At 40.7% G+C, this 25,486-nt stretch overlaps 2 protein-coding genes across 3 annotated transcripts in view; both read right to left on the reverse strand.

Annotated features, from left to right (window-relative positions):
* Positions 1–10,268, reverse strand: LOC148423484 (zinc finger protein 654-like). The gene is made up of 11 exons (XM_088414431.1): positions 10,104–10,268; positions 9,161–9,306; positions 8,320–8,401; positions 8,080–8,215; positions 7,533–7,735; positions 7,216–7,352; positions 6,433–6,574; positions 5,694–5,978; positions 4,106–5,182; positions 2,516–3,255; positions 1–1,808 (listed from the first exon to the last, which is right to left on the reverse strand). Exons 1-11 carry the CDS (start codon positions 10,227–10,229, stop codon positions 818–820), a joined length of 4,065 nt encoding a protein of 1,354 aa, XP_088270557.1. The 5' UTR covers positions 10,230–10,268; the 3' UTR covers positions 1–817.
* Positions 10,269–12,606: 2,338 nt separating this feature from the next.
* htr1fa (5-hydroxytryptamine (serotonin) receptor 1Fa) overlaps positions 12,607–25,486 on the reverse strand; it is a 71,921-nt gene continuing 59,041 nt past the window's right edge. Inside the window, exons 1-3 of one of the 2 annotated variants that reach the window (XM_088414931.1) lie at positions 23,270–23,398; positions 15,042–15,167; positions 12,607–14,755 (exon numbers count right to left, since the gene is read on the reverse strand). In XM_088414931.1, coding sequence (XP_088271057.1) covers positions 13,570–14,754 — 1,185 coding nt within the window. In that variant the 5' untranslated portion in view covers position 14,755; positions 15,042–15,167; positions 23,270–23,398 and the 3' untranslated portion in view covers positions 12,607–13,569. Of the gene's footprint in view, positions 14,756–15,041; positions 15,168–23,269; positions 23,399–25,486 lie in introns of those variants that run through there. The other variant, XM_088414930.1, reaches the window with a different exon arrangement.

The raw sequence follows: 25,486 nt of genomic DNA on the forward strand, positions 1-25,486 counted from the left end.
TCCACTTGTTTTATTAAACGGATTTTAATCACTTTATGTAACAAAAATAGCTTGGCGTTATACCATAACAAACATTTTTTTCTTTTTACATTTGTACACATAAATAAGCAAGTCCAACATAAAAACAAAAACTTGATGGAGTCATCTCGATTTCACAGATTACTTCCTATGTAATACGTAATAGTACGTATATAATAATACGTAAGAGGTGGGCAATTTTCATGAAATAGCTCGACTTATTTTTCCATGATGATATGGAAGATCCTAAAAACAAATGCACATTTCTTCTCAATTCAAGGAGCCATCGCAATTTCACACATCACTTTCTAGGTAATTAATACTTAAGAGGTACTGGCAGCTTTCACACTTTTTATAGTGATTACTTGAGGGAATATCTTCACTTAGTTTTCCATAATCACATTGTGGAAGATCTGAAAATCAAATTTCCTCCCAATCTCCACGAGCCTTTTGATGGGCTCTCTCTCGAGCGATGCGTTTGGAAGACTGTCCGAAGAATGAGTATTTCATACGCATCCATGACATTACAGTTTGTTGTCTTTCATTCCAATTTCAATGAGTTGGCTTGCTAGCAAATGGCACAAGCTATGCAAGAAGATGCGTGGACAATTTGGTATTGACGGTCAGTTATTTTGATCCACATACTGCATATGGTTGGCAATAGTGAAAAATATAATTTAAAAAAAAAAAAAGTCTCAGTGTATATTCCACTTGCAGTCACCCGCTAATGTCCTTACAAACGTAAAAAGAAAACGCACACATTTTTGGTCAAAAAAGGATGAGATTCCGACACGTCGCGTTAGCTTTCGTCATCCGAGTCGAATCCGAAGAGAGCGGAGCAGGTGTTGAGAGCTTTGTGTTTCTGGAGCTCTTGGACGCTGCCGAACGAGGAGAGACACTTGTCGCATCGGTGTCGGACCTTCTGCTCGCGCCGACCGCTGCAGTCGTGCCGCGTGGAGAAATTGGTGTTAGTGTAGAAACTGATGGACTGACTTTGCGTGTGAGCCTCCAGGTCGGAACTTCTCCTCTTGCGCATGGACAGCTGCGATTCGTCCATGTAGGTAGAAGGCGGCAGTCGGGTCAATGGCGTTTTGTGGAAGGGCGCGGAGGAAGGATCCGGCGCTAAGAAACCCCGGTGCTGCGCCGTTCTCTCGGCGTCCTCGGCCAGCGTGGTGTTTTTCTCCACCTCCTTGACGTTCAAGGGGTCGGGAACGGGACTGTCGCAGGTGAACCAGAATTTCTTTTTGTGATGGGGTTTTTTATGTCCGCCGCGCTTGCTTCCTTTGGACCTGTGGCTTTGTTTGGCCTCCTCGAATCCGTTGAGCGGTTTGGGGGCGGGCTCCGCGGCGTTCAAGCAAAGCGCTTCGCTCTGCGGCGGCTTGGCCTCCGCGACTTTTTTGCTGAGGTTTTCCGGAGCGGATTTCTCAGCGCTCAAGATCTCCGCTTTGACTTGCTTACTCTGCGTCCGCGTCTCCTCGACCTTCTCCCTCTTATCGCACGGCGCCTCGACGCGTTGCCTCTTCTGCCGGCCGAGTTCCAACTCGTCTCGGTGAGGGGCCGGAACGTAGTGGCGCCACTCGTGGTCGAAAAGGCTCATGATATTGGAGAAGCGCCTGCCGCAGTTGGCGAATGCGCACGCCGGGCCGAAAGGGGCGTGGGTGCTCATGTGCGCTTTGAGTTCTTGCAACGTCAAGAAGCGCTGCTCGCAATGCTCGTGGAAGCAGAAGTGCGGCAGAGCGGGGTGGTGTCGCCTTATGTGCTCCTTGTAATACTGGACGAACTGGAGGTCTCTGCGGGAAATGGCCAAAAACCCATCATTAAAATCGCAGACTTTTTTGAGAAGAAGTACTGCTGCCTTTTTCACCTTGTAATAATTGAGTATGCCTTTTTTTTTTTTATTAGTGGATATTATTCCGAATTTGAAGACCCCATGTTTTGGGGGGATGATATCTGCCTTGCTGCTATTGTAACACTGCCTACATCTGCAAACATGGCAGTCGACCTCTTTTTAACTGTTTCAGTGCCATGGAAAAGAATTCTCGTCTTTTATAATAGTAATAACAATAATTGAAATTTTTGTTCTTTTATGGAGGGTAGCTGACACCAGTGATAACTGTGACCGTTGGATGACAGTGTTTCCGCACATACAACACATATATTACAGACATACAATTCTAAGTAAGGAATGGAACTCAATCTTTCATACGATACCACCCATATATACATAGACATAGCTGAACATATTCTGTTGGCCTTGAAATATGAGTGAAAATGCCAAATATACTGGTCTTCTAGAGATTTCCTTTTCCAATAACTCTTGGCACTGAAAGTTGACTTACCAGACTTGGTCGTCATATTTTCCCAGGTCAAGGCATTTTACTAGTACAAAGCTGTCGACCAATTACGACAACAAAGTTGCTCCTGGCTCAAGTATTCTCCAATCGCAGGACATCTAGTGAACGTGACATGACCAAACTGAGAAAACAGACGTACTTACCGCCCGCAGAAGGTGCATTTGTGCTTGGCCCAGACAAAGGTCTTCTCCAGCACCGGGTCTTCATTGAGGTGACATTTGACGGCATGCTTAGTCAAGCTGTCGCCGTATTTGAGGAAGACCCTGTCGCAGGATGAGGACGGGCACAAAATGTACTTGCCAAGGACATCGTAGCCGTTCTCCCCCGCCGTGTCCGCTTCGTCCTGCTTTTTGCACACGGGAGCTTTAATGATAATCATCTCATCTTGAATTACCACCTGCTCGTCCTTAAAGTCCAACTGCGTCTCGTCGGCGGCGTTCTTGTTCATCTTCTTGGAATGGGTCAGCATTTTTTTGACGGCGATGCGAAGGTTTCGCACGATTCGGGCTTCCCGACTGAGGTCGGAAGGTTTCAATTTGCTAACTTTCTTGCGAGATTCCTCAGCGGGCGTCCGGTTTTCAACGGGGGCCTCGGCCTGATAGTTCTTGGTCCCGTTTGCGGTTTCCGCTCCCTCGGCCCCAGAGTCCTTTTGCTTCTTGCACATGTCTTCTACGTGTTCCCAAACGTGCTTTTTGCCGACAACAAAGTGCTGGAAACATTTGCCGCAGATGATGCACTTGTTGCGCTTCTTCAAGTGGGCGAGAGAATGCCTCAACACGTTCAAGCCTTTATAGTTTTTCTTACATATGTGACAGTCAAGACTCAGACGACCGTATTTTTGCGCTCGTTGGAACTTTTCCTTCCACGTGGTTTCCACTTTCACCTGAAACAAAAGACGGACAGATACAGACGCTATAGAGAGAATAGGCAGACAAAAATCCATTTTAAAATATTGTGAATGGCTTATTTTACTGATCATCATTGTATCATCTATTAATGTTAATTTTGGTAGTTGTTCTACCCCAATGAAAAACTGAAAATTGAGTAAGGAGGGGAAAAAACTAATTTATTAGTTTACTCTAATAAAAGACAACAGGTGCGTGTTGTATGTGAGTATGTGTGTTGATGTTATGACAAAGTATATTTTCAGTTTTCAGAAGGGACCACACTTTTGATTTGGGTTTTTAACTGCAGTATTAAAGTTGCTTTCAAAGAGCGATGTCTGTTTGATAAGATGAAATTGAAAAATGTTTTACCCTTAAAAAAAATAGTAAAAAGAAACAGCGACCTTAACCTTAACAATAAGCTCTCAAGAAAAATCCAACCTGCTGAAAATAAAAAAGGAATACAGTGTTCCCTTGCTTTAACAACCTTTCACAGTCTTGTCATTTAATTTTTTTATTTTTTTTTTACCAATTGCAATTTATTTTATCAACCTTCAACAGTTTTGAACAGAAACCGTTTAAAAAATGTGAGAAAATATTCATGCTTGCCTGATAAAAGTGTAGTAAGTGCAATACAAAAGTATAAATGGGAAAACAATTATCAAAATTAAACCCAGTAAGATAAACACATAAGAACAAAAAAATATATAGAATGACAGTCAACCTCTGCTCCACTAATTTTACTTCTTCAACTTTCACTCCGCTGATTTATTGTATTTATTTTTTTAAATGCAACACCAGCGATAAACGAGGGAACACTGTACCAACAAACTTTGTAAACCTACTAACCTTTCTTTTTGTTGTTCTACATTCCTCACCGATTGAGGACTCATCTACCTTGCGATGATGGTTTGTGGGGATTTTTTCAGGGTACTCCGCATCCCTGCTTGTAGACTTGAGATGGTAATTGTGCATAACTTCTATTGGATAGCTCTGGAACTCCTGGAGAGGTCCTTCAAGCTCGGGGTCAGCTTCAACCGCCGTGTGAACAATCTGCGGCTCGGCGGAAGAAGCACAAACATGGGAAGGTTGGCCGCGTCCGTCCTTTATGTCCTCGGGTTGCGTCTTCGTCTGCTCGCTCTCAGTCTCGTTCTTCCGGTGAGGCATTTCCTTCTTTGTGCCGTCCACGTGGGATTCCTCGACGAAAGCGGACTCATCCTCGGACAGTGGTATTTCATTGTCAGGGTAAGAGATCTCCCATCTATTTGCGGGCTTCCTGCCCCGCTTTTTCCCTTTGACCACCACCAACTCCTCTTGGACGCTCTGTGTTAGCTCTTGCCCGGGAGGACCTTGCAACCATCTCTTCTTGCCTTTCCTTTTCAAAATTTGGCTTTTCACGCATCGGGATAAATACTCAATCTTTTGATTGAGAGGGAGCTTGACAGAAGTGCAGTTTTCTCTCTTTGTGCGATTGCGTCGTAGCGAATATGCAGATTTGTTACGGAGCAAGCTGGGTTTGAGACTGTACATGAATTCCGGATCGTCACCTTGGTCGAAGTCCTCTTCTGCCAAAAGGTGGACTTTCCTTTGAAGTTTACGCCGCCATTTTCCTTTCTTCACGCGGGCGTGACCTGACAAGCTTACTGTATGGCCATCAGAAGTATGTTCGACTAGAGGGGCCTCTTTCCCCGATTCGGTCCCAGTGCACTTGATGAGATTTAAGTTTTGAGCAAAATAATCATTTACACAGGTACTTGTCAGCTCCTTGTCACAGTATTTCTCCTCCTCCTCCTCTTTTTCTTCTTGGCTTATTTCATTGATAAGAGCGTCCTTCGTGACTTTGTCGTCTATCAACTCCAAGCAGCGGGTCCTGAGGGTCAGGAGGCTCCAGAACTCGGGGTCAAAAGACAGACGCTCTTTCAGCATCTGAAATGAGATGCAACACATTTAGAAATGGAACTCAATACAAGTAGCACGAAGACAAAACATGGCTGTCAAATGTTTGCTTTTTAGCTGCTATATTATTGATTCTCTTAGGAAGGAATCACTTTTTTTGGCCCACCCTGTAAATTCTTTTGAAACCCAGCGTATGGATTTGTGTCCACTATTGTGTCCATTTTGGCCCAGGATGGCAGCAAAGCTAACAGCATCCCACTCAAACAAATGGGCACACACTTAGTAAGGTAGCTCCAAAGAGTCAAAAGATATAGATAAAAAACAAACGTCCACTACAGACCCAGTCTGTTCATGTGTCCATATTTGTGTTCATTTTGGCTAAGCAGCTGAAGCCGGGATGTTCTCTAATGAACACACCCAGGCTTAGTAGGGTAGCTCCAATGGGACAAAAGATAGAGACCAAAACCAAAAATCCGCTACAGCGGACTCAAATGAATAGGCTGGGTCTCTGGAGGATATTTCTTCCTTCTCCACATCTGACCTGCATAATTTCGAAGCGAACGTTGGTTGGCACAAAGCTGTGGTAAGGATGCGGCTCTTGGTCAGGGTGCTTATAAAGCAGGCGCACCGTCCGGTAAGCTTGCAGGCTTCGTTCCAGGCAGAAGACCAGCAGGGCACAGGTTCGGCAGATTTCCAAGTCTCCAGGCAGGAGGAAGGCGATGGTCTTGCAGACCAGAGACAGAGCAATGTCGTCCGCTTGCACGTCGCACAGCTGCAAGGCCCTGGCACAAAGCTCCATGCAGACTTGCACTCCGTCGCCGCTCAGCTGCCACAACAAATCCAGAGACAAGACAAATTGTGCGTTTAAGTCGGAGGTGTTAAACTCATTTTTAAAGCTGTGAGATTTTGCGTATTAGTTGACACAGAGTACATACCGGTGCCGGTATCGCCGATACTGATAGCCAGTACTTTTAGGTTCATTGAGCATTATGCTAATTTAAATCCTTGTAAAACAGAACAAAGGCACAACATGCTTTGCAACGCTTTGTACTTTGAATGCAAGGTTTCTGCCACAGCTTTATATTTGCCGATACTTGCAGAAAACCCTGTACGAACAGAAGTTGGTACTCAAACCTACATTTGAGAAGCACTGCTTTCAGTAATATAAGAGGTGCAAGGTTAGCATTTAATATCGATTCACAAATTGTGAGCACTCCAAAAAACAATTTTATTTTGTTTGTTTTGGTCAGTATCCTATAGAAAGATGATTTCAGTCGCACCTCGGTGGTGAGTAGTTTGATGAAGGGAAAGATAGCTCGAACGTTTTTTGCAGAGAAGGCCAACCGCGTGCACTCAGTCAGGAAATCTTGCGTTGATGGATTGGCTCGAAGATGCAACCTGCTCCAGATGAACACCAGTTCCCTGTACATGCATGCATGGAGGTAAACGTGTATTGATGTAAATATAAATCACTTTAAACGCAGTGAAAGTCAAACCCTGTAAAGATGTCCAACTTATTTAATCAGTGACCATTCACTGGGTTAAGTGAATTTGTGTTTTCTTCATATTATTTTATAAAAACTGCAAATCATCTAGATCAGGGGTGGGCAAACCTTTTGACTCGATGGCCGCAAAGGGTTCTAAAATTTAACAAAAGGGCTTGACCAGGAGCAGATGGATGGAGTGTTTTGATAATCCACCTCATAAGAAAAAAAAAATATGGGACATCCTGAAAACATGCGCTTTTATATCAATAGAACATTTACCCAAGCCTTACAACAGAGTTAACTCATGTATTTAAATGACTCAATCACAGAAAATGAAATGAACAAACTAGAAATAAACAAAAAACTAACAGTTACTACTTTAAAACACTGATAGTTCTGATTGATACGTAATTGTTTCAAGACCAGCAAGCCAGATTAAAAAGCTTAATTTGACGCATATGGCCTTAGATTGCCCCTGCCCGAGCTAGATGCTTCATATTTTCTCATAGAAATGCGATAATGCATTGCACAGCAGACAAAGAAAAAATAAACAACTGTATTTTTAAATCTTCCTACCATATGTAGTACATGTCCCCATTGTGTAGCTGCTGGGCAAGGAACACTTTGCACAATGACAAAATCAGCTCATCTTTTTCAATTTGCTCGCTGTTACAGATGATCTCCACCGCATCACGGCCGTCAATCTTTGCCATCTGAAGAGAAAGCGACACATAGATTTGAACCTCCTCATGTTAAGAAATCACCATTTATATTTTATACATGCACTGTAATGAACTACAACACTTTTCTTTTTTGTGTTACTTTAAGGCTGCTTTTCAATTATGAATAGGTTTACATTATCATCACTCAACATGCAATCCAGGACTCAGTACCTGTTTGTGAAGGTGTTCATGCAGTGAGGCCTTGTAGAGACAGGTTAAGTAAGCCTGATGCAGGTACAAATGTTTTCCAGGCTTGTGGTTCTCCAGACAGACTTTAGCCAAGGCCATTGCTTCGTGTATTCTTTCACATGCTTGCAGATAGCGCACCCGCAACTCCAAAAAAACTGGCAGCTCCGAGCTTAGGTAATCATCAACTGTACACGGAAGACAATGGTTTAGAATATTAACACGTGTACTGGCAGTCCGCTCAAAATGGATTTTTGACTTATAAACTGTGAGGCTATAATTTGTGTCCACTGTAGGGGAAATTTTCTTTGTTCAATACATTTGAAATAATTGGCGCAACAAAGTCATATTGTGCTCAGCAAAGACCATCTTAGCCTTTTTAATAGTTCATGTGTTTGGAAGGGAAGAAATTGTCTTGGCTGTCTTGCTGAGACAAAATAGAAACAACAGTGGACACAAATGAATTAGCCGTGTCACAGGAGGATACAGCTGTGTATAGGAATTTGGTATATAAAAAAAGGTTCAACATTACCCTCTTTTGGAGGCAAATCTGTCTCTTTCAGGATTGCTTGCAACACCTGGTTCTCCCAAGGACCACCAGCTTTTATGATCAGCTTTGCATGCTGAAGATACACATTTCTATACCTTAAAAGCTTAGCGTGACATGCCTAAAGACGGAAAAATTCAAAATGATAACAGGTCTGCACAGAAACATTTTTTACTTTGTGATGTAATGGGTAGCTACAACAGAACAGGAGGCAAAATATGTCACCTGATAGGAGTCTAAGATGTCTTTTAAAGGCTTTTCCCCAAATTCCTCTTTACTGAAAAACAGTAGAAGCTCAAAGATACTCCTAGAAGACAAAACGTTCCCGAGTTAGTGAGGGAAAGCAGTGGGAGACCAATATTGCATGATGAGATGCTTCAAAAACATTCGCCAATTTATGTGGCAAAGCGACCAAAGGTTTCCATCGTTCTGGAATATTTAAACATCAGCACTATATATAAATAAATTAATGCACAAAATCACATATGAACATGAACGTTTTTCACCAATAATCTTCCATCTGTGCTAGTTGAGTTTTTTTGGGCGACTGTCAGCAGTTTGAAACATGCCGGTAATTTTTAAAAGGCTGACATCTTGAAAACTGAAACTTGCAAGCTAATTGGAGGAGGAGGTACGAAATTACTCGAACTTGAAGGAGTTTTTTGACCAGATTTTTAAAACAGTGTAAACAACAGTCAAAAAATGCCATTTTCCCCACAGATGAGGCAACATTTTTCCGAAATGCTTCAACTGCTTTTCAAATTTCTGTCCTAGTTGTACTATGGTTGAAGGAGCTTTTACAAACACACTGTATTTTGACATGTTTTCATAAAAAAGTACAGTTGCTAATGTTTGCCTTTTTCCTGTGGAAATGACCACATTTTTACATCCACCTGTTTTTTATGCTATTTCTAGGGATCTTTCTTGTGCCTACACGTATTAAAAAATTAAATCATTATTATTATTATTAGTCGTAGTAGTATTTTGGATTTTTCCTATTCCCAAAGTCTTTATATCTGTGTCAGGTCTTGGTAAGGTATCATTATGAAATAAAGCTTTCACTTACAGGGCCAGGCGGCTGAGAATATTGTGGACGTGCTGACAGTCATCAGGGAATTTGTCCGTGGCTTTTGTGAAACCGCACAGCGCTGTCCGCAGCACCTTGAGTTGAGGCAGAGGAACTTGCCATTGGGCAGTGTAGGCTTCGACCAACTGCGGAACAAGACAAGATCCACAAACATTAAGAAAAATGTTTTTTGCTCATCTACTGTATATATTTGCCAGTGAGGTTTATTGACAAGCAGAACAATAATGAACTTTTCAAGAGTGATAGAAAGTGCAATTTGTCTGTGTATTCACGGATTGTCATTCAAACAACATTTGCGTTGGGTCCAAGGCCCAGATTTCACTATGAGCAAATAAATCCGTGCAAATTGATACTAGATCACAACAATTTCTGTATATGCAGTCGACTTTTGTGACACAGTAGTATGATGTGAGAGTTTCCTTCATGAAAATGTCTGCTACGGAACGACTATTATCACGCATTTTGCTGTCATTTTTTTCTCTACATGCTTAGGTGTCTAAGCACGAACATTTATGATAAACCGAGGTCAATATCGTAACCAGACTAGAAGGGGTGAATAAACAGCGATGAAACTACAGTACAATCCCAGAATTAAAGTGACACTTGCTCTCACCAAGGCAGCATTGGATGCGTGACGTTAGTTAGCCACTCGTTAGCATCAAGCTATCACTGTAAACAATCACCCAGTGAACTGGACTAAAACGTTGCTTTTCCGAGAAGTCTCTTACCAGGACCTTCATCTTAAGTCTGTGGTTATTTATTTTCTCACATTCATTTTTAATTCCGATATGGTGGATTTGGCACACAGTAGCATCAATTGTTGCTAACCAAAATGCTAACGTCAGGCAGCAACGTTAGTCGTGTTTGAGCAGACAACACAGCAATACGCGAAGGATATTGAGCGTAAGTTGTTCCGACGTACCTCACAAAACCCAGAACAATAGTCTTTGCTTTTCGGGGCGGACGCGTCACTGCAAAATCGACTACACAATGATTCTAAAGCTAATTCGAGCCCGTCAGTTTCCATCTCACTTTCGTCGTCCGCCATACTGTCAAGCGCATCCGGCGCATAGACCAAGTTGCCAGGTCAAACGCAACACACCCCCTAAAACGCAAACGTGCCTACCTGGCATCCCATCAATTAAAACGTGTTGTGACGAATAAAAGGCCTCAGTGACACATACAACTTTTATAGAATATATAAAGGAATACTTAAAAGCACAATTTTCAGCACAAACAAGTTAACATTTTGTCTATAATATTTTTTTTTTCATTATGCCACTTTCACTCGACAGCAAGGTACAAAATATGATTTTGAAGGTACTGTATTTGTATTTGTATTTGTATGTGAAAAATAATTTAATCGCGAAAACATGACTGATTGGTTTGACATATAAACAAATGAAAGAATTTAAAAACAATTCGGAAGAAAGAAAAGGTTTAATTCTTTTACTAGGAGTGGGGAAAAAAATCCCCCAAATGATCAAGTTATTACCCTACTACTAGTACTCTAGGTTTTGGTTTTATTTATTAATGTATTTATTTATTGTTACTAATCATGTTATTACTCCGGTAAATGTTCATATACAAAAAATGTGACCCAAAGCAACACTCTTCTTAACATGTGTATTAACAATTATCTAAAGAGGGCAACTTACAAAATCTTCATATATATACAGTGGTGGCCTGACATCATTATCATAATTATAATAAAAGTCAAGTTTCATTTTAAATCGATTTTTCCTTCATATCTGTAAATAATTATTCTCCATCTGTTCTCCGTGTCTTATCATCCATTTGGTTACGGCGTAACCTAATCTGTGCGCATACAGATAAAAAATAGAAGAAACGACATTTTAAATACGTATGCACAATCCTATGTTGATTTAGAGTTTTATATTTTTGTAACACTAGATTTTCAAATCTTTTGAACATGGCGAGTGATTCACACCTTTTCCGTTCTATTTCATAATTATCCCATACATTAACACTTGTAACAGACAGACTTTTGCTTTACATTTGTTATTTTAAACCCCTTGTAATAAACCCCTTTTTACATATTTGTGTACCCAAAAATCATAGCCAAAATAACTATTACACCATTATGGTAGGGAAAAACACTATATAATACGAGATGTATTCATCCAGAAGCAATATGGCTTTTGTATTAAATGTAAATTTAATATATGTATATATATAATACATATTTAAACACCAACGCTAATTATACTGTCTGCAAAAAAAACAAACAAAAAACAAAAAAACAACAACATTTTAGCCAATTGCACTGCAGTTTTCTCATCAGCCACAAGGGTGAGGAACAATATCACAAATGAAGGGCACTAGTCGCCCGCTAAAACTAGTTTAAAGCGTCAGATAGAATTACAGATATTACATGTAATATACTGTACATATATTGGGTATGGAGGAATGATAGTAAATCACAGGTCGATTGAAACCTTTCTGTTCTAAATCCTTTCAGACAGAATGCAAAATTCTATGCTCCATAATATCAAAATCTCTACTCAGAAAACAAGAAGCAAACGTCACCCACACATTAATCAGAGGAATGTTTATTGGTGATTGATGGCAAGTCGACATACAACAAAATAACACAACATCCAACCACTCATAAAGACAGTATATGAGACACACCTCGTCCTTTTCCTATATGATCTCTCTCATAGAGTCCACCCTCATACTTGACTCAGCTCCAATATTTCCATCAACATATTATCTGCCCTCTTGGAGGCAGTAAAGAAATAGTAGTTCTATTCCAAGTACTTGAGTGGGCGTGATGAGGATTTCTCCACCAGTGATTTTCACATTCATTAATTAAGTTAATGCTGGACAAGTGGTGGGAGTGAGCTGGGAGGTAAGAAACGGTTCAAAGATAAAAAGAAACAAATACATAAATACATCCAGGACTATTTGAGAGAAACATACAGGACCGTTTGTGAAGAAATAATCCAAAAAAATATTTGTAATTTGCCTCACGTGCAGTTTATTTTATGTGTATGCAATAGTCATAGAAAAATCCCCTCTCAGATCATTGTACAGTTTTCAACCCTTTTTCATATATCTACCCTCTGCAAAAGATAGGTACCCCATAAGCAGTGCAAAGCATTTTTTGATTAAAAAAAAACAACTTAAAACATGCTACGCCACTCTTGTCTGATTTGTGGTATCCCTATGTGTACTGTATTTAGCAACTCCAGAAGACATATCTCGTTACATCCGCAATGCAATTAATAGATTTCTTCATGTTCCCATTGATTTGCTCTTAATTGGAAAAGAAAACTGTAAACTTCCTCTCATGGCATTAAGAGGCATTCATTTAGATTCCCAGATACCTAAAGAAACCATGTAAAATTCTCACTAAAGTGCCTTCATATATCCCCCCCCCCCCCCCCATTCAAGCCCACGTGCTTTTCCAGTTACTCATAAATTACCAGCTTTCCAGCAGTGGATCCATGCCGAATTATAATCCAACTTTCTCCGTAGCCAATCAGTCCTGAACTCATTAATATGAACATTTTCAAAGAACTGTTTTGCATTTTTTAACACATTCCGTCCCGGCCAGCAATTTAGGCGGGAAAGAAAGGAAGCCATTTGGATGGAAGAGACAGCTTATTCAAGATCTTAACGATGGTTCACCAAGGCTCAAAACGTTGGCACGGAAAAGGTCAGATATCCTCCTGAGACCCAGTATATTCATTGGTGCCTACTGTAGTTATGTCTTTTGTCTATATCTTTTGACTCATATGAGATACTCTACTAAGATCTAGTGTGCTCGGTAGAGGACCTCCTGACCTTTCTGATGATAGGTTTGGACACAAAGGACACAAATGAATAGGCTGGGTCTGTAGTCTGTATTTTTGCTTTTGGTCTTTGAATGGGCTGGGTCTGTAGTTGACATTGTTTTTGGTCTATATCTTTTGATAAATTGGAGCTTACACTACCAACTTAATGTTCTTAATAGAGGACAGAGAGAGAAGTAGGGAGCAGAGGACACCCCGGCCTTTCCAATGATGTCTCATGTTTGGGTTTGAGACAATTAGCTTTGCTGTCTTGCTGACCCCAAACGGACTAAGCAGTGGACACAAATGAGTAGGCTGGGTCTTGGGAGGTTCAGGACCTTTTTCTAAGTATTTGAACGTCCCACCGCTCACTCCAATTAACACCAATGAGAGGCTATTCTATTTATAACAGGACACTTATTTGATGCGAATCTCTTTTCCGATGCTTTGAGGCTGGTGAAGTGCCCCGTGGAGCGTGGCTGAAAATGAGAGTCACTTATTTTCCACTTCATCTGCCTGTGGAGCCTTTTCCTCAACTCCATTCGCTCATTTGTACCATTCTTGTTACACGTTACAGTGCTTTAACAATCAGAGGTAACTACTGCACCTAACCAGTCTCTGGAAAGCCTTTTTGAAGTCCTCGTTGAAGATAGTGTAGATGAGCGGGTTGATGAGAGAGTTGATGTATCCGAGCCACGTCAGAAAGTCTGCCATCTCCATTGACGTGCTGCAAGAGCTGCATGTGTTGACGATCACCTCCTTGACAAAAAAGGGCAACCAGCAAATGACAAACGCCCCGATGATCAAGCCCAGCGTGGATGCGGCCTTGCGTTCCCGCGAGCCCGAAATGCGTGGTCCCTGGGAGAGCTGGCTCCTGCGCGACTCGCTGCGCGAGTCGTGCCGACGAGACTTGCAGTGGAACTTTTTGACCGAGATGCGCATCCGTTCGCGGGGCGCCTCCTCCGTGGAGGGGTCGGAGAAGGATTTATCTTGCGGGCTGACGGGGTCCGGCGACCGCGGCGCCCCGTCTCCCGCCGGGTAGGTGGAAGGAATCATGCTCCCGTTGGTCATGCACGAGTGGCGGCTCGCCCTGCTGGCCTCCCGTCGCATGTAAAGGGTCTGAGCAGCCCGGTAGATTTTAAAATAGAGGATAAGGATGAGTAAAAGGGGGATGTAAAACGCCCCGAAGGTGGAGTACAAGGTGAAAACGATGTGATGGTGCAAGATGATGCACTGGTCTTCTTGATCGGCATCTCCCGTGTAGTATCGCCACAGAAGAGGCGGAAGCGAGATGAGGATGGACAAGAGCCACACGACGGCCACCATGGCTCCCGCTCGAGCCCCCGTACGTTTTCGCGAGTACTCCACGGCGTCTGTGATGGCCCGGTAGCGGTCGATGGCGATGGCGGCCAGGTGGAGGATGGAGCACGTGCAGCACGTGATGTCCACGCTCAGCCAGATGGTGCACACGGCTTTCCCCATGACCCAGCTCTCTTTCTGAATGTATATGATGCTAAAAGGCATGACCAGCACGGCCACCAGCAGGTCGGTCACCGCCAGGGAGCAGATGAGGTAGTTGGCGGGGTGATGCAACTTGCGCGTGACGGCGATGGCCGTGATCACCAAACAGTTGAGGAACGTGGTCAGGATGGCCAGCACGGAGAGGGTGACGGAAAGGACGATCTTCTTGGGAGGCGGTCTGCTGGTCTCCAGTTCTTCATAATCGCCGCTGCTGGTAGCGTACACCCCTTCGGTACAGTTGGGAAAGTCCATCCTGAAAGCGGACGAGGGAAAGAATGTCATAGTCGTTTATGGGATGACTTTTTATCAGGATAATCATTTCTCTTCAAAATGAGAATTTTGAATTAAAATTCTAAGAATTAAGTCACAATTCTGGTAATGATGTCAGAATTCAGACTTTGAAGTAACAACTGAGAATAAAATCCGAGTTCTGAGTATGAGTTCTGAGTACCTGTGTGCTCAAAAATCAAGATTTGAAATAATTGATGACGGTGCTTTGAGATGTGTTCTTCAAACTTCAAAGTATGCACTCCCCCTACCTGTTAAATGTAGACCGAGTGGCCTGCGGTAATTTTTAGACAGCAGTGGACGTCCTGCACTGATCCGTCCTCCACGTGAGCTCTGCCATTACATCACATCCGTCGCTCATCAGCACTTGGGATTGACTGCAAGCCAGAGAGAGAGAGACTTAGTAAAAGTGTGTGAGGTACAAAACGGAAAAAGAGAAAAAGAGAAATTGCAAGCTGCATTTTTAAAGCATAAAAGGAGAATTTCAGCCAAGGACGGCACATCATTAAAGTCGCAGCAGATCCGTCAATCCATTTTCGAACAACACGTCCTGTGCAGGTTTATCGACTGCTGCCTTCTGTTTTTTTTTTTTTTTTTTGTCAACCAAATTACCATGTATGATTAAATTGTACACTACAGGTTGTTCAATGCAGACCTATACTTTGCAGCTTCCCTTCGTTCATTCTCCAGTAATTAGAGTTTGAACCCAAATCCTCAGGTGTGAGTGTCAATGCTGCGCTCCCTCACGCTGGGCCTAACTCATCCTGAAGACATGAGTGGGAACTGTTGCTATAGAAACTCGAGAAGTAGATCTCCAGTACTTTTAATGCGAAAGAAGCAGATACAGCCAAACTCTTCGCAAAGACCATTTGATTCCCTTCTTGCTAGATGCGGGGGTGGGTCGGGCAGGAGGGGCCAGGGGTACGAGTCAATACGACAACATTTTCATAGAGCCTCGACAAACAAACAAAAAATAAATTTGAAAAGATTCATCGTGAGTAAACGAAAACAAAAAAACAAACGTAAACATATCCAGATTGCTGTTTTCAGAAAACTATCTAGCTATCCATAGCTAGCTAGCAATCTATCTATCTATCTATCTATCTATCTATCTAGCTAGCTAGCTAGCTAGCTAGCTAGCTAGGAGTCTAGCTTGCTACGCAGCTAGCTTTCTGACTCTATCCATCCATCCATCCATCACAAGATAGCTCGAAAGCTAGATATCTAGGTAGCTAGTGAGCTATATAGCTTACTACCTGACTAGACAGATGCTGTGTGCATGTGCGCCCATATCCCCTAACCCCTCAATAATGATATATTCGCGCACTATATATATATATACCTGCTTCAGCATCCATCCATGTATTCATGTCTCTCTGGCTACCTAGCTAGCTAGCTATCTGTCTTTTGAAAGACAATGAATTCAGCTAGCTAGCTAGCTAGCTATCTGTCTTTCGGAAGACAAAATAGCTAGCTCCAGTATACAGGGATGCACGCAATATAATTGTACAACATTTTCTATAGTTCACAGTCACTGCACAATCACTTTGGTGAAGTTTAAAAAAAATAAAATAAAACAGCCACAGTTGATTATGCTTCATTGACTGTGAAATTATTTATTTTTTTAAACTAAATGGTTTTGGAGCTTTCCTGAATTGCTTCTCTGATGGAGTAAAAAAACGTGTTTTGTTTTGTGGTCCTTAGAAGATATATTTTGTTTTCCTCCCTCTAAACGAGGCTATTAGAGCTCACCATATGCATTAATGTAGATTACTTTTGTGCGTAATCACGTAAGGTGGAGTTGGTATTGCTTATGCTCTAATACATGTAGAATTATACAGACTATTATACAGTGCTGCGACAGAAGGCGTATACCGTGTCAGCATGTTGCTGAGGAAATCATCTGCTTTTGTCATCAACGGTTCTAAACTGCAGGCATTTTGTTCAAGGGCATCAGAAGATAAGCCGCACTAGGCCAGTATGGATTTAATTTCTCTTTTATGCAGAAAACAAAGGCTTGTGCAAAAATTCGCAGTATGGGCAAAACAAGTTCATTTACTGAATGCAAGCATTCCGGTCAGGTATTTACCGTGTATTACCATTACGCATAAGAAAAGCCATTGCTGCTCGAAAGAGTTTGAGGGAGAGGTCTCGGCAACTATGCAAACAATCAGTAGTGGGGAGGGTGTAGGTGCGCTTTCATGCTGTGATGGCCTTTCTCAGGAACACAATGACCAACCCCCATGCTTTGTAGGGGGTGCAGATGGGAGTCCATGCTCTTTTGCCCTTGGAGACGCGTCATCTCCTCACACGAGCTTCACCAACAGAAAATATCCATATATACTAATATACATGTTGCAAAATATGGGATAACCTATATACTGTTATTCTATCATCACGAACACATTTTTTTGTTTACATTTAAGCTGTGAGATTGTGGACTGCTCTCTCACCATATTTTTTTTCCAGCCCTATAAACGACATTTGAGTCAGCTTGGTATGTTCAAAAGTGATCAGTAGCAACAGCAACCATGTAAGGATGTCAACATCAAAGTTTGCAGTTCTGATTCAAGTTTATTAACCTGCCCATGAAAGCAGCACTTGAGTGGTGCTAGCTAGAGCTAGTTCATGCTAGATGATGCACTAAATGCTGGAAACAGGCGCGGCATCATCATGTTGGATTTTAGTGCCCAGAATTAGCAATTGAGCATGATTTCACAACAACTGCGTGTTGTTTACACCGGGAGTCACGACTTGCAGCTCACATTGGGAGGGAGGAAAAGTTTGCGTAGTAGAAAGAGTTCACCTTCGTTGCGACATCCTACTCTGAAGAACTTCAAAATAAAAGTGTTCCAAGATGTTCGTTTTCATTCATTATTTGTTATGGTGAGCTTTATTTCGAAGTGTTGACTGGCATTCTTCCCATATTTGACAGCAGGTTTTATTGTCATGCTGTATTCATTCTGCTGTTTATATAACTGAACTTGTGGCCCAAGAAGCAAAAAAAAAAAAAAGAAATCTCATGGTCTTTTAATCTTGCGAGATCTACTCAAGGTTGTATGATCAAAAAGAGGGTTTGCTCCATGACATATAGTTACGTTCTCACTGACGTCTTAAGAGCAGCAAAATCCACAAACGCAAGATAGCCAGCGTCTGCTTGTGAAGAAGGAGAATTGTGCGCTGACTGACATTTATTTGCATCTCCAGACAGCTGCAAATAAATAACGCCCGGACGATAAAAGGGCACAGAAACACTCCTTTGGCTTTGTCTGCTCTGTCTGTTTAGTATTGAAGTGAGGGTACACTCGCAAAAGGCACCTTGTGGGGTGATGAAATAAAAATGAAAACCTTTTTTTTTTTTCCTGCTTTCATAAGTGCACAATTTGGCATATGGATGCTAAAGCTACTTCAGCATCAAACGGTATTATCATTCCGAAATGCACACACAGCATTTCGCTAAATACCGCCCGGAATGCAGTTATCTTCCTCAATCTCAGTAGAACAAAAAAAAAAAAAAACGTCTCCAGCTTCTTGCCAAAGTAAAAGAATCCCGACCATCTTGTCCTCTGAGCATGCAAAGATGTGTACATATTAAAAAAATTTCTTCCAGCAGTTTCGTCACGTCAAACTGTGAAGAATATTTTCTGGTGACAAATGCATATGCCTCAGCGTGCCGTGATTGCCTTGCTGTTTGCATCAGTGTGGGGGCTTGCGCATGTGAACGCAACTCAGGTGCAGGTGCATTGAGACTCCTGTGACTTCAGTGCTTCACTCGACATGAAATTTATAACTCCCAATTGTGGCAAAAGTGGTTGTCAAGCTCAATATGTATATTTTTTCATTCCAAATAGCTCCTAATCAGCAGGAATCATTTTTAGATTTAAAAGGTGAAGGTTTCAAACAGAGTGCTGCGCCACCTGTGTCTGATGTATTCAACTTTGGATCAAAATTTGGAGCTAGGTTTTTCTATTAGGGTTTAAAACGTCCAATTTCAAGCTAGTTAGGGTGTACGTTTTAAAATGTTCAAATTAGGGCTTTAAGATAGGGGTGCGGTTTGAAAGTAGGGTTTGGATTTAGGTGTGTCACAGTAGGAGTTCAAATTAAGATGAGGGTTTCGAAATTGGGGTTTAAACAAAAGTTAGAGTTTCGAACTAGGGTTTTAAACTAGACTTGGGATTTGAAGGAGAGGCTTTAAAATATGCTTAGGGTAAGGTTTCAAATTAGGACTGTGGTTTCAAATTAGGTTTTAAGACTCGCCCAGGCGACGAAAAAAATAATCAGGGCAGGTCGGACATCAATCATCGTTGAAGGAGCATCCTGATGGGACTGAGAGGCATCAATTTTCGAAAATATTAACACCCCTGGATTAATTACTTTTCATGCATATCATATTCAGCCAGCAACCCTCAGCAAGCCACCGACGTTATCGAAAATAAATATATTTACAGGCAGTTTATTGAAACTGGTGGTTCGCGTTCATCCTTCCTGTCCTCTAATCTTTGAGCTTGCAAATGAATATTTCAAGCCTTATTTAAATAAGTAAAACATTCCAATGTATGCAAATCACCGATAGCCATATGGGAACCTGAGCCCTCCCATTGACGTTCTTTGACAGCGGGAGAGTTTTTCACTCCATCAGTTATTAATAATTCATCGCGTCGTGATCCTGCAACGAGAAGATGATTACCTTTTTGTTCTAGAGATTTGAGCTTTGTTTACCGTCAGCAAACATTATTATTCAGTGATTTGAACCAAATCTTTAAAGCGTGTCTCGAACTTTTCAAATCGGGCATGAGCACACTCATCAAAGCAAATAAAAATTGCTCATCTTTCAGGCAAAAAGTGAGGATAATAGATTGATACGATAGATCCTTTCAGCACCTGAGAAAACCTCCACGGTAATTACAAATCATTACTGGGAATGTGGGGCATGAATTGCATAAATTACTCACTAAAATGCCTTTGAGACAGTCAGCCTTCTATTTTATAGAGCACTATATACATATATACATACATATATATGTGTGTGTATATATATATATATATATATATATATATATATATATATATATATATATATATATATATATATGTGTGTGTGTGTGTGTGTGTGTGTGTAAACATAATTAAATGACACCAAATGACCTTGGCAAGACCAGCTGTTTTGATCCCCACTTCTCTGTAAATGGAATCCAAAAGCCAGCAGGCTGTTGTACATTTAATGCGACCCTCTTGATGAGAGCCTGCTGTCCGTTTCTTTTCCGTCACAGTTTCTGCACCATTTGCTGCAAGCCCCACGCTGTTCACCAAATCAGCCTGCGCTTTATTTCCTGTTGTTTTATGTGAACGATGTTCAGTGTCAACAAACTGATTCTGTCCAGTTTGTGATATCCCAGCTGCCACGTTAGCGCAGCAGATGCTAAGTGGCCTCAGAACTTCATGCTATAGTTTCCTACCTCCTCACGTAAAGTATGAGACATATAATGGAACGCATGGCACGTAGAATATAAGCCGCTATCCTAAACATTGCGGAAAAGCACCACACCATAATACAGAATGTGAAACCCACAATCACACTTTAGATGGTCCCCTTGATTAACTCGAATAACTAAATCAATTCAATAAATACATTAATTATAAGCAAATTTGCAAAAAAAAAATGTTTTTGTGTGGAGGGAAAGTTTTTTTTTTTCTACTACAGCGGACCACATAAATGCAACGCACCCATAGATAACAAAAGCTACAAAGATGCTAACGTAGCAAGCCATAGCAAAGCACTTTGCCAACCAAACTGGAGAAAAACAAGTGATTGAGCAAGTTTTTGACCGACATGACGAAATATGATTTTTTTTTTTTTAAATGCGATGTTCTAATTATTTGGCAATAGACAAAAAAAAACAGCAGCATGACCTCCTGTTGGTTGGGACTAAAGTTACTGTCAGCACTTGGCACTAGTCTCAAAAATAGCAGAAGGTAAATGGTTACACCTGCAACTGTTTAAAAAAATATAACCTACTTTTTTGTTGTTCTGCCACAATAACAAAATACTATATATCTGGTTTACGGTTTTCCTCAGAAGCCCTTCGGTGAGATAAAAAAATAGATCAATTATTTTCAGATCTCAATCTATCAATCTCTTTTTCCAAAAAATCTACATCCAAAGAAAACGTTTTAGTCAAATAAATTCTACGTAGCAGTTTCGTAACTATGACAGAAGCCAATAAATATTATATGTTATATTGGTTGATGGCTTCATACGTTTAACAGCTAGATAAAACTTTTTTTAATAGCGTAATAAAAAATTCTCGTGTGCTTAATATGATCCACCAGTTTAAATCCAGTAAGCCTGTAAAATACGGAGCTTACCCAACTCAATTGAGTTCTCAGGAGGCTTCACGCCACTTATTTCTACCATGTGCATGATGCAGATAGCTGATGGTGACAAAGTGCGTGCGTGTGTGTGTGTGTGTGTGTGTGTGTGTGCACGGATTTCGCCGTCTGTGACACAGGTAAAGCATCACACAAACGAGGACACGAGTCAGCGAGTACGAAAGAGCGACAACAAGGTGCATGTGAGCGTTGTTCTCCCATCTCGTGGTAATGGGGACCATAATCGCCTTCGTGTGAAATGGAGATGAGTGAATGTGTCACAACAAATTGCGTGCATTCATTATTAATGCTTAGCTTGTACACATTTTCCTTTTTGAGCACCGACTGGAAATATTATTGTTTATGGTGATGATTGTGGAAAGCACATTGCATTTGGAAATGCTGCTCAAAAACTAGTATTATTACTAGAGAGAGAGAGAGAGAGAGAGAGCGAGAGTGAGAGAACGCATTGTTTACAAACTGCGCTGTCCAATATGTCAATATTTTAACATTAATTTCTCCAACTGGCAAGCTTTCATTTTTCTCCAAAGCTGACAGTGCGCCTTATAATCTGATGTTCCTTATAAAGCCGTGAGTTTTCATTTTTGGGGAAAAAAAATAACAGAATCTTAAATTTCAGTTACAAATATATTTTTTACATTTAAAATGTTTATAACACCCTGTTTGAATTTTTTATAAGCTATATATGCTCCAATTTTGAATCAATTTATATGGGGACAAGGCGACATTTTGTAAAAGAAAGCGCAATTTTATGAAGTAAATCCACAAAATATATTTTTAAAAAACTAACTACTATTTAATTGAATAGGAATTATGATCTTTTATATTCTTGATTCATTTTGTCATTGAGCTAAGCAGTCTTTTCCTGTAATCAAGAGGTATTTTTTTCCCTATTCTTCAGATTAGTATTTTCCACAAATCAACTTTATTCTTAGTTTCTGATTGAAAGGTTGGTCTGACTTACCTGATTATTTTGTTGACATTCCCTTTAGCATAGCTCCATCTAGTGGATGTATAACCCAATCACGGCCACTACTGTAGCTTCTATTCTACGCGCCTTAAAATGCGGTGCGCCCTATATATGAAAACAGTTTTAAAGTTTTAGTGAGGAAAACATGAAGTTTTTTTTTGTTTTGTTTTGATTTATGTCTATTAAAGTGACTCTGAAAAGTAACCCAAATGTACTTGAGATGTGCTTGTCAGAAGCTTAGTTTGTGCTAAAATAAAATCTCAGCATAATTACTTCAGTTTTTAGTGGCCTGAATGGCAATTTAACGTGATTTCGGAACCACTTTGTGGTTAAAAGTGTTCCACAGATGTTCATGTCCATACATTATTTACCACGCTAAAATTTACTTTAAAGAATTGGCTGGCCTACTCACCACATTTGGCTTTGTGTTTTACCGTCATGTAACGCATAATGCTGTGCAGGTTCAAGAAATCACGCGGAATTGTAATCCAAGCAAAATATTGTCTTACAATATCAGGTCTCATACTTACATAATAACATACATGAGCGCATCTAATTACAATTATTAGCCCCATAAAAGTCAAGTGAGTCACACTTCGCCCCTGTCTCGCCTCATTTGACGGATATGCACTCAGGTTACCCGCTGAGGTGCACACGCCACGTAAAGTCAACCATGCAAATGATTTTACGTGAGCTGTTGTAAATATAAAGATGAATACAGCTCATGTGCGCGCCTGCTCAGCTGTAACCAGAAAACTAGCAAAAATCATTGCGACGTGATTGATCGCGGAGCCAGTGGAGGTGTTGGGCTTAATGACGGTCCCGGCAATAATTAATTAAGTTTTGTAATTCCGAGACCCGAGTGGAGCCGCGCTGACAGATTACATTTATTGACCTGCTAGCCCGTATAATGGAAGTTGGTATCTTTACATCTCCAGGCTACTACACAAAACACAGAAGGTTCCACTCTTTTGAGTTTTAGTCATGCAGTAACGTTTGGATATTTTTTTTTTGATGGTTTTTCATCTGTTATAAACTCTTTGGTGAAGTGACTGATCCCTCCACGAAAGAGACATCGTTCAACACAGAATTTGATATCTTTCCATCTTATTGACTTACTGTATGTCCATTGTATAGGACATTTTTTGGCGATATCTTTTCAGTCACTGGTGCTACCCTACTAAGTCCCGGTGTGCTCATTCGGGGACATCCTAGCCTTTCCGATGGTGTCTCATGTGTTTGGATGTGATGCAATTCGCTCCGCTGTTTTCCTGAGACAAAATGGACACAACAGTGGACACAAATGAATAGGCTGGGTCTTTGTATAAACGATATATTAGATATTTGGAATTATACCTAATTTGGCCATTCCATTACTTTTAAAACACTGCACCTTTTGTATTTGGTTGAAATTGAGTGCAATTTGAACATTTGCGTTTATTTGAACATTTGGAGAGCTTTATTTACATACTTTAGAAAATTATAGAGTGCTGTTTAACTTTTTTTAAATTTAATTAAGACATGCTGATGATCCTGGGAGCAACCTAAAATGTATGTAATCTAGATTATAGATAACATACATTTTGGGTACTATGGCATCACGGGTTTTGGATTCAAAAAGTCATTGATGACAAAAAATCAATATGCAAATCTTACCAGTTGTTCAAAATATGCTCAAGCAGATATTTTCCAATTTACTGAATATGAATATTGACCACTACTATTCTGTATTAGACCTGAAAAAAAACCCATATTAGTCTAGTTAATATGAAAGAAAACATAACTGAGAGGTAGCTTGTTTATGGTAGCATAAATAATATGAAAAAATGTGAAACGAAGCTTCCTCGCTACTGTGATTAGAAAGCAACGTTACTTCAAGTATTTTTAGTGTTTTAATTTGCAAAAACTGTATTCATGCAGAAAGTGTGATTTATTATGAATAATTTTTATGATTAGAATCAAGCTATAAACTCTTGAAAATGCATAGCTGTGAACTGGGTCATTTCAGGTCATGAATCATCAGCCACATCATAAAACTGACCAACAAAATATCAGTGTGCAAAAGTGTTATTTTAGCAAAAATTATCTTTGACAACTAAATAAAATAAATACATCTTAATGGCTTAATCCATGTCTTAATCCACAACTCGGGACATTTTGAAATGGTGAAAAATACACAAAATTAGAAGGTGCTTCTAAATTTTTGAGCGAAGCTGCCGAACGTTTGTTTATTTTAGTGTTTCGCGAGTGTGGATCATTTGGAGTCTCGGTGGGTCACTGGTTCACTCGTCTGGCTTCCTTGCAGTCGGCGTGGGTTCAGTTCTCCAGCTTGTCTGTTTCTATAAGAGCTCCGTGATTGACTGGCAACCGGTGGAGGATGTAGCGGGTCTCTGGCGACCCTGAACAGGAAAAGAAAATGGATGGAGGCATGTTTTCCGAATGCGGCTGGAAGATGAGTTGGAGTGGTGCAGTAAAAGGAGGCGGAGCCAAGTGCAGAGGAGCGCACCATTTAATGGCAATATCAGAATTGAAGTTTTATATGTAGGTCAGCGCTGCTATAAAACATAATGGTGATAGGGCAATTTATATTGCTTACAGTTAAAAAAAAAAAGACGAATCATAACACCCTTTTCGATTGCGGAAGCGCAAGATGAGAGAAGAATTGATAAGAATTGGAATTTTAATTGGTGTAAAAGAACAAACATACGAATAGGAGATTTGTTCTATACATGGCTCCCCAATGTGTTTTCACTTCTGTTTCAGACCCTTTTGTGTACTGATCGTTAACGCAACGACTCGAAAACAGGGCCCCGGACCAGCCGTTATATTTTTTTTATCGAAGGTCGTAGCCATTCAAACTCCTCAACGAGAATGCAAATGCAGCACTTATGCTTTTACTACAATTTTCCATTAACCATGAAACAATTGATTTTTTTTTTTTTTAGCAATCCTGCATAGGGGTGCTCACAATAATAGACCAGAGTAAAAATGGAAATGCTATCTTTGAGAACCATTTTTAGTAAGCTGGGGAGTATTCATTTAAGCGGCGAAATAGGAGTTTATCGACTGTCGCTTTGCGTGCTAGCAAGCTGACTTGAAAAACCGGGGCTGTGAAAAGAGTCCTCGAGTGATTTGAGTAAATCGGCTAAAAAAAAAAAGCAAATGAACCGAAAAACAAGCTCGTCTTAACCGAACCAAGCCCGTCTAGTGCGATTTCAGCCTCAAGAAAACAGCATCAGCAACTTTAACTTTCTTTTTCCACATGGAAGGGCATTTTCTTATCAAAACAAAATAAAACATGAACGCTGAAGCGCGATTTAGCGGGGTAACAATATC

The sequence above is a fragment of the Hippichthys cyanospilos genome, chromosome 5, assembly GCF_059441005.1.
Source record: "Hippichthys cyanospilos isolate Australia breed blue-spotted pipefish chromosome 5, RoL_Hcya_1.0, whole genome shotgun sequence".
NCBI classification, from domain to species: domain Eukaryota; kingdom Metazoa; phylum Chordata; class Actinopteri; order Syngnathiformes; family Syngnathidae; genus Hippichthys; species Hippichthys cyanospilos.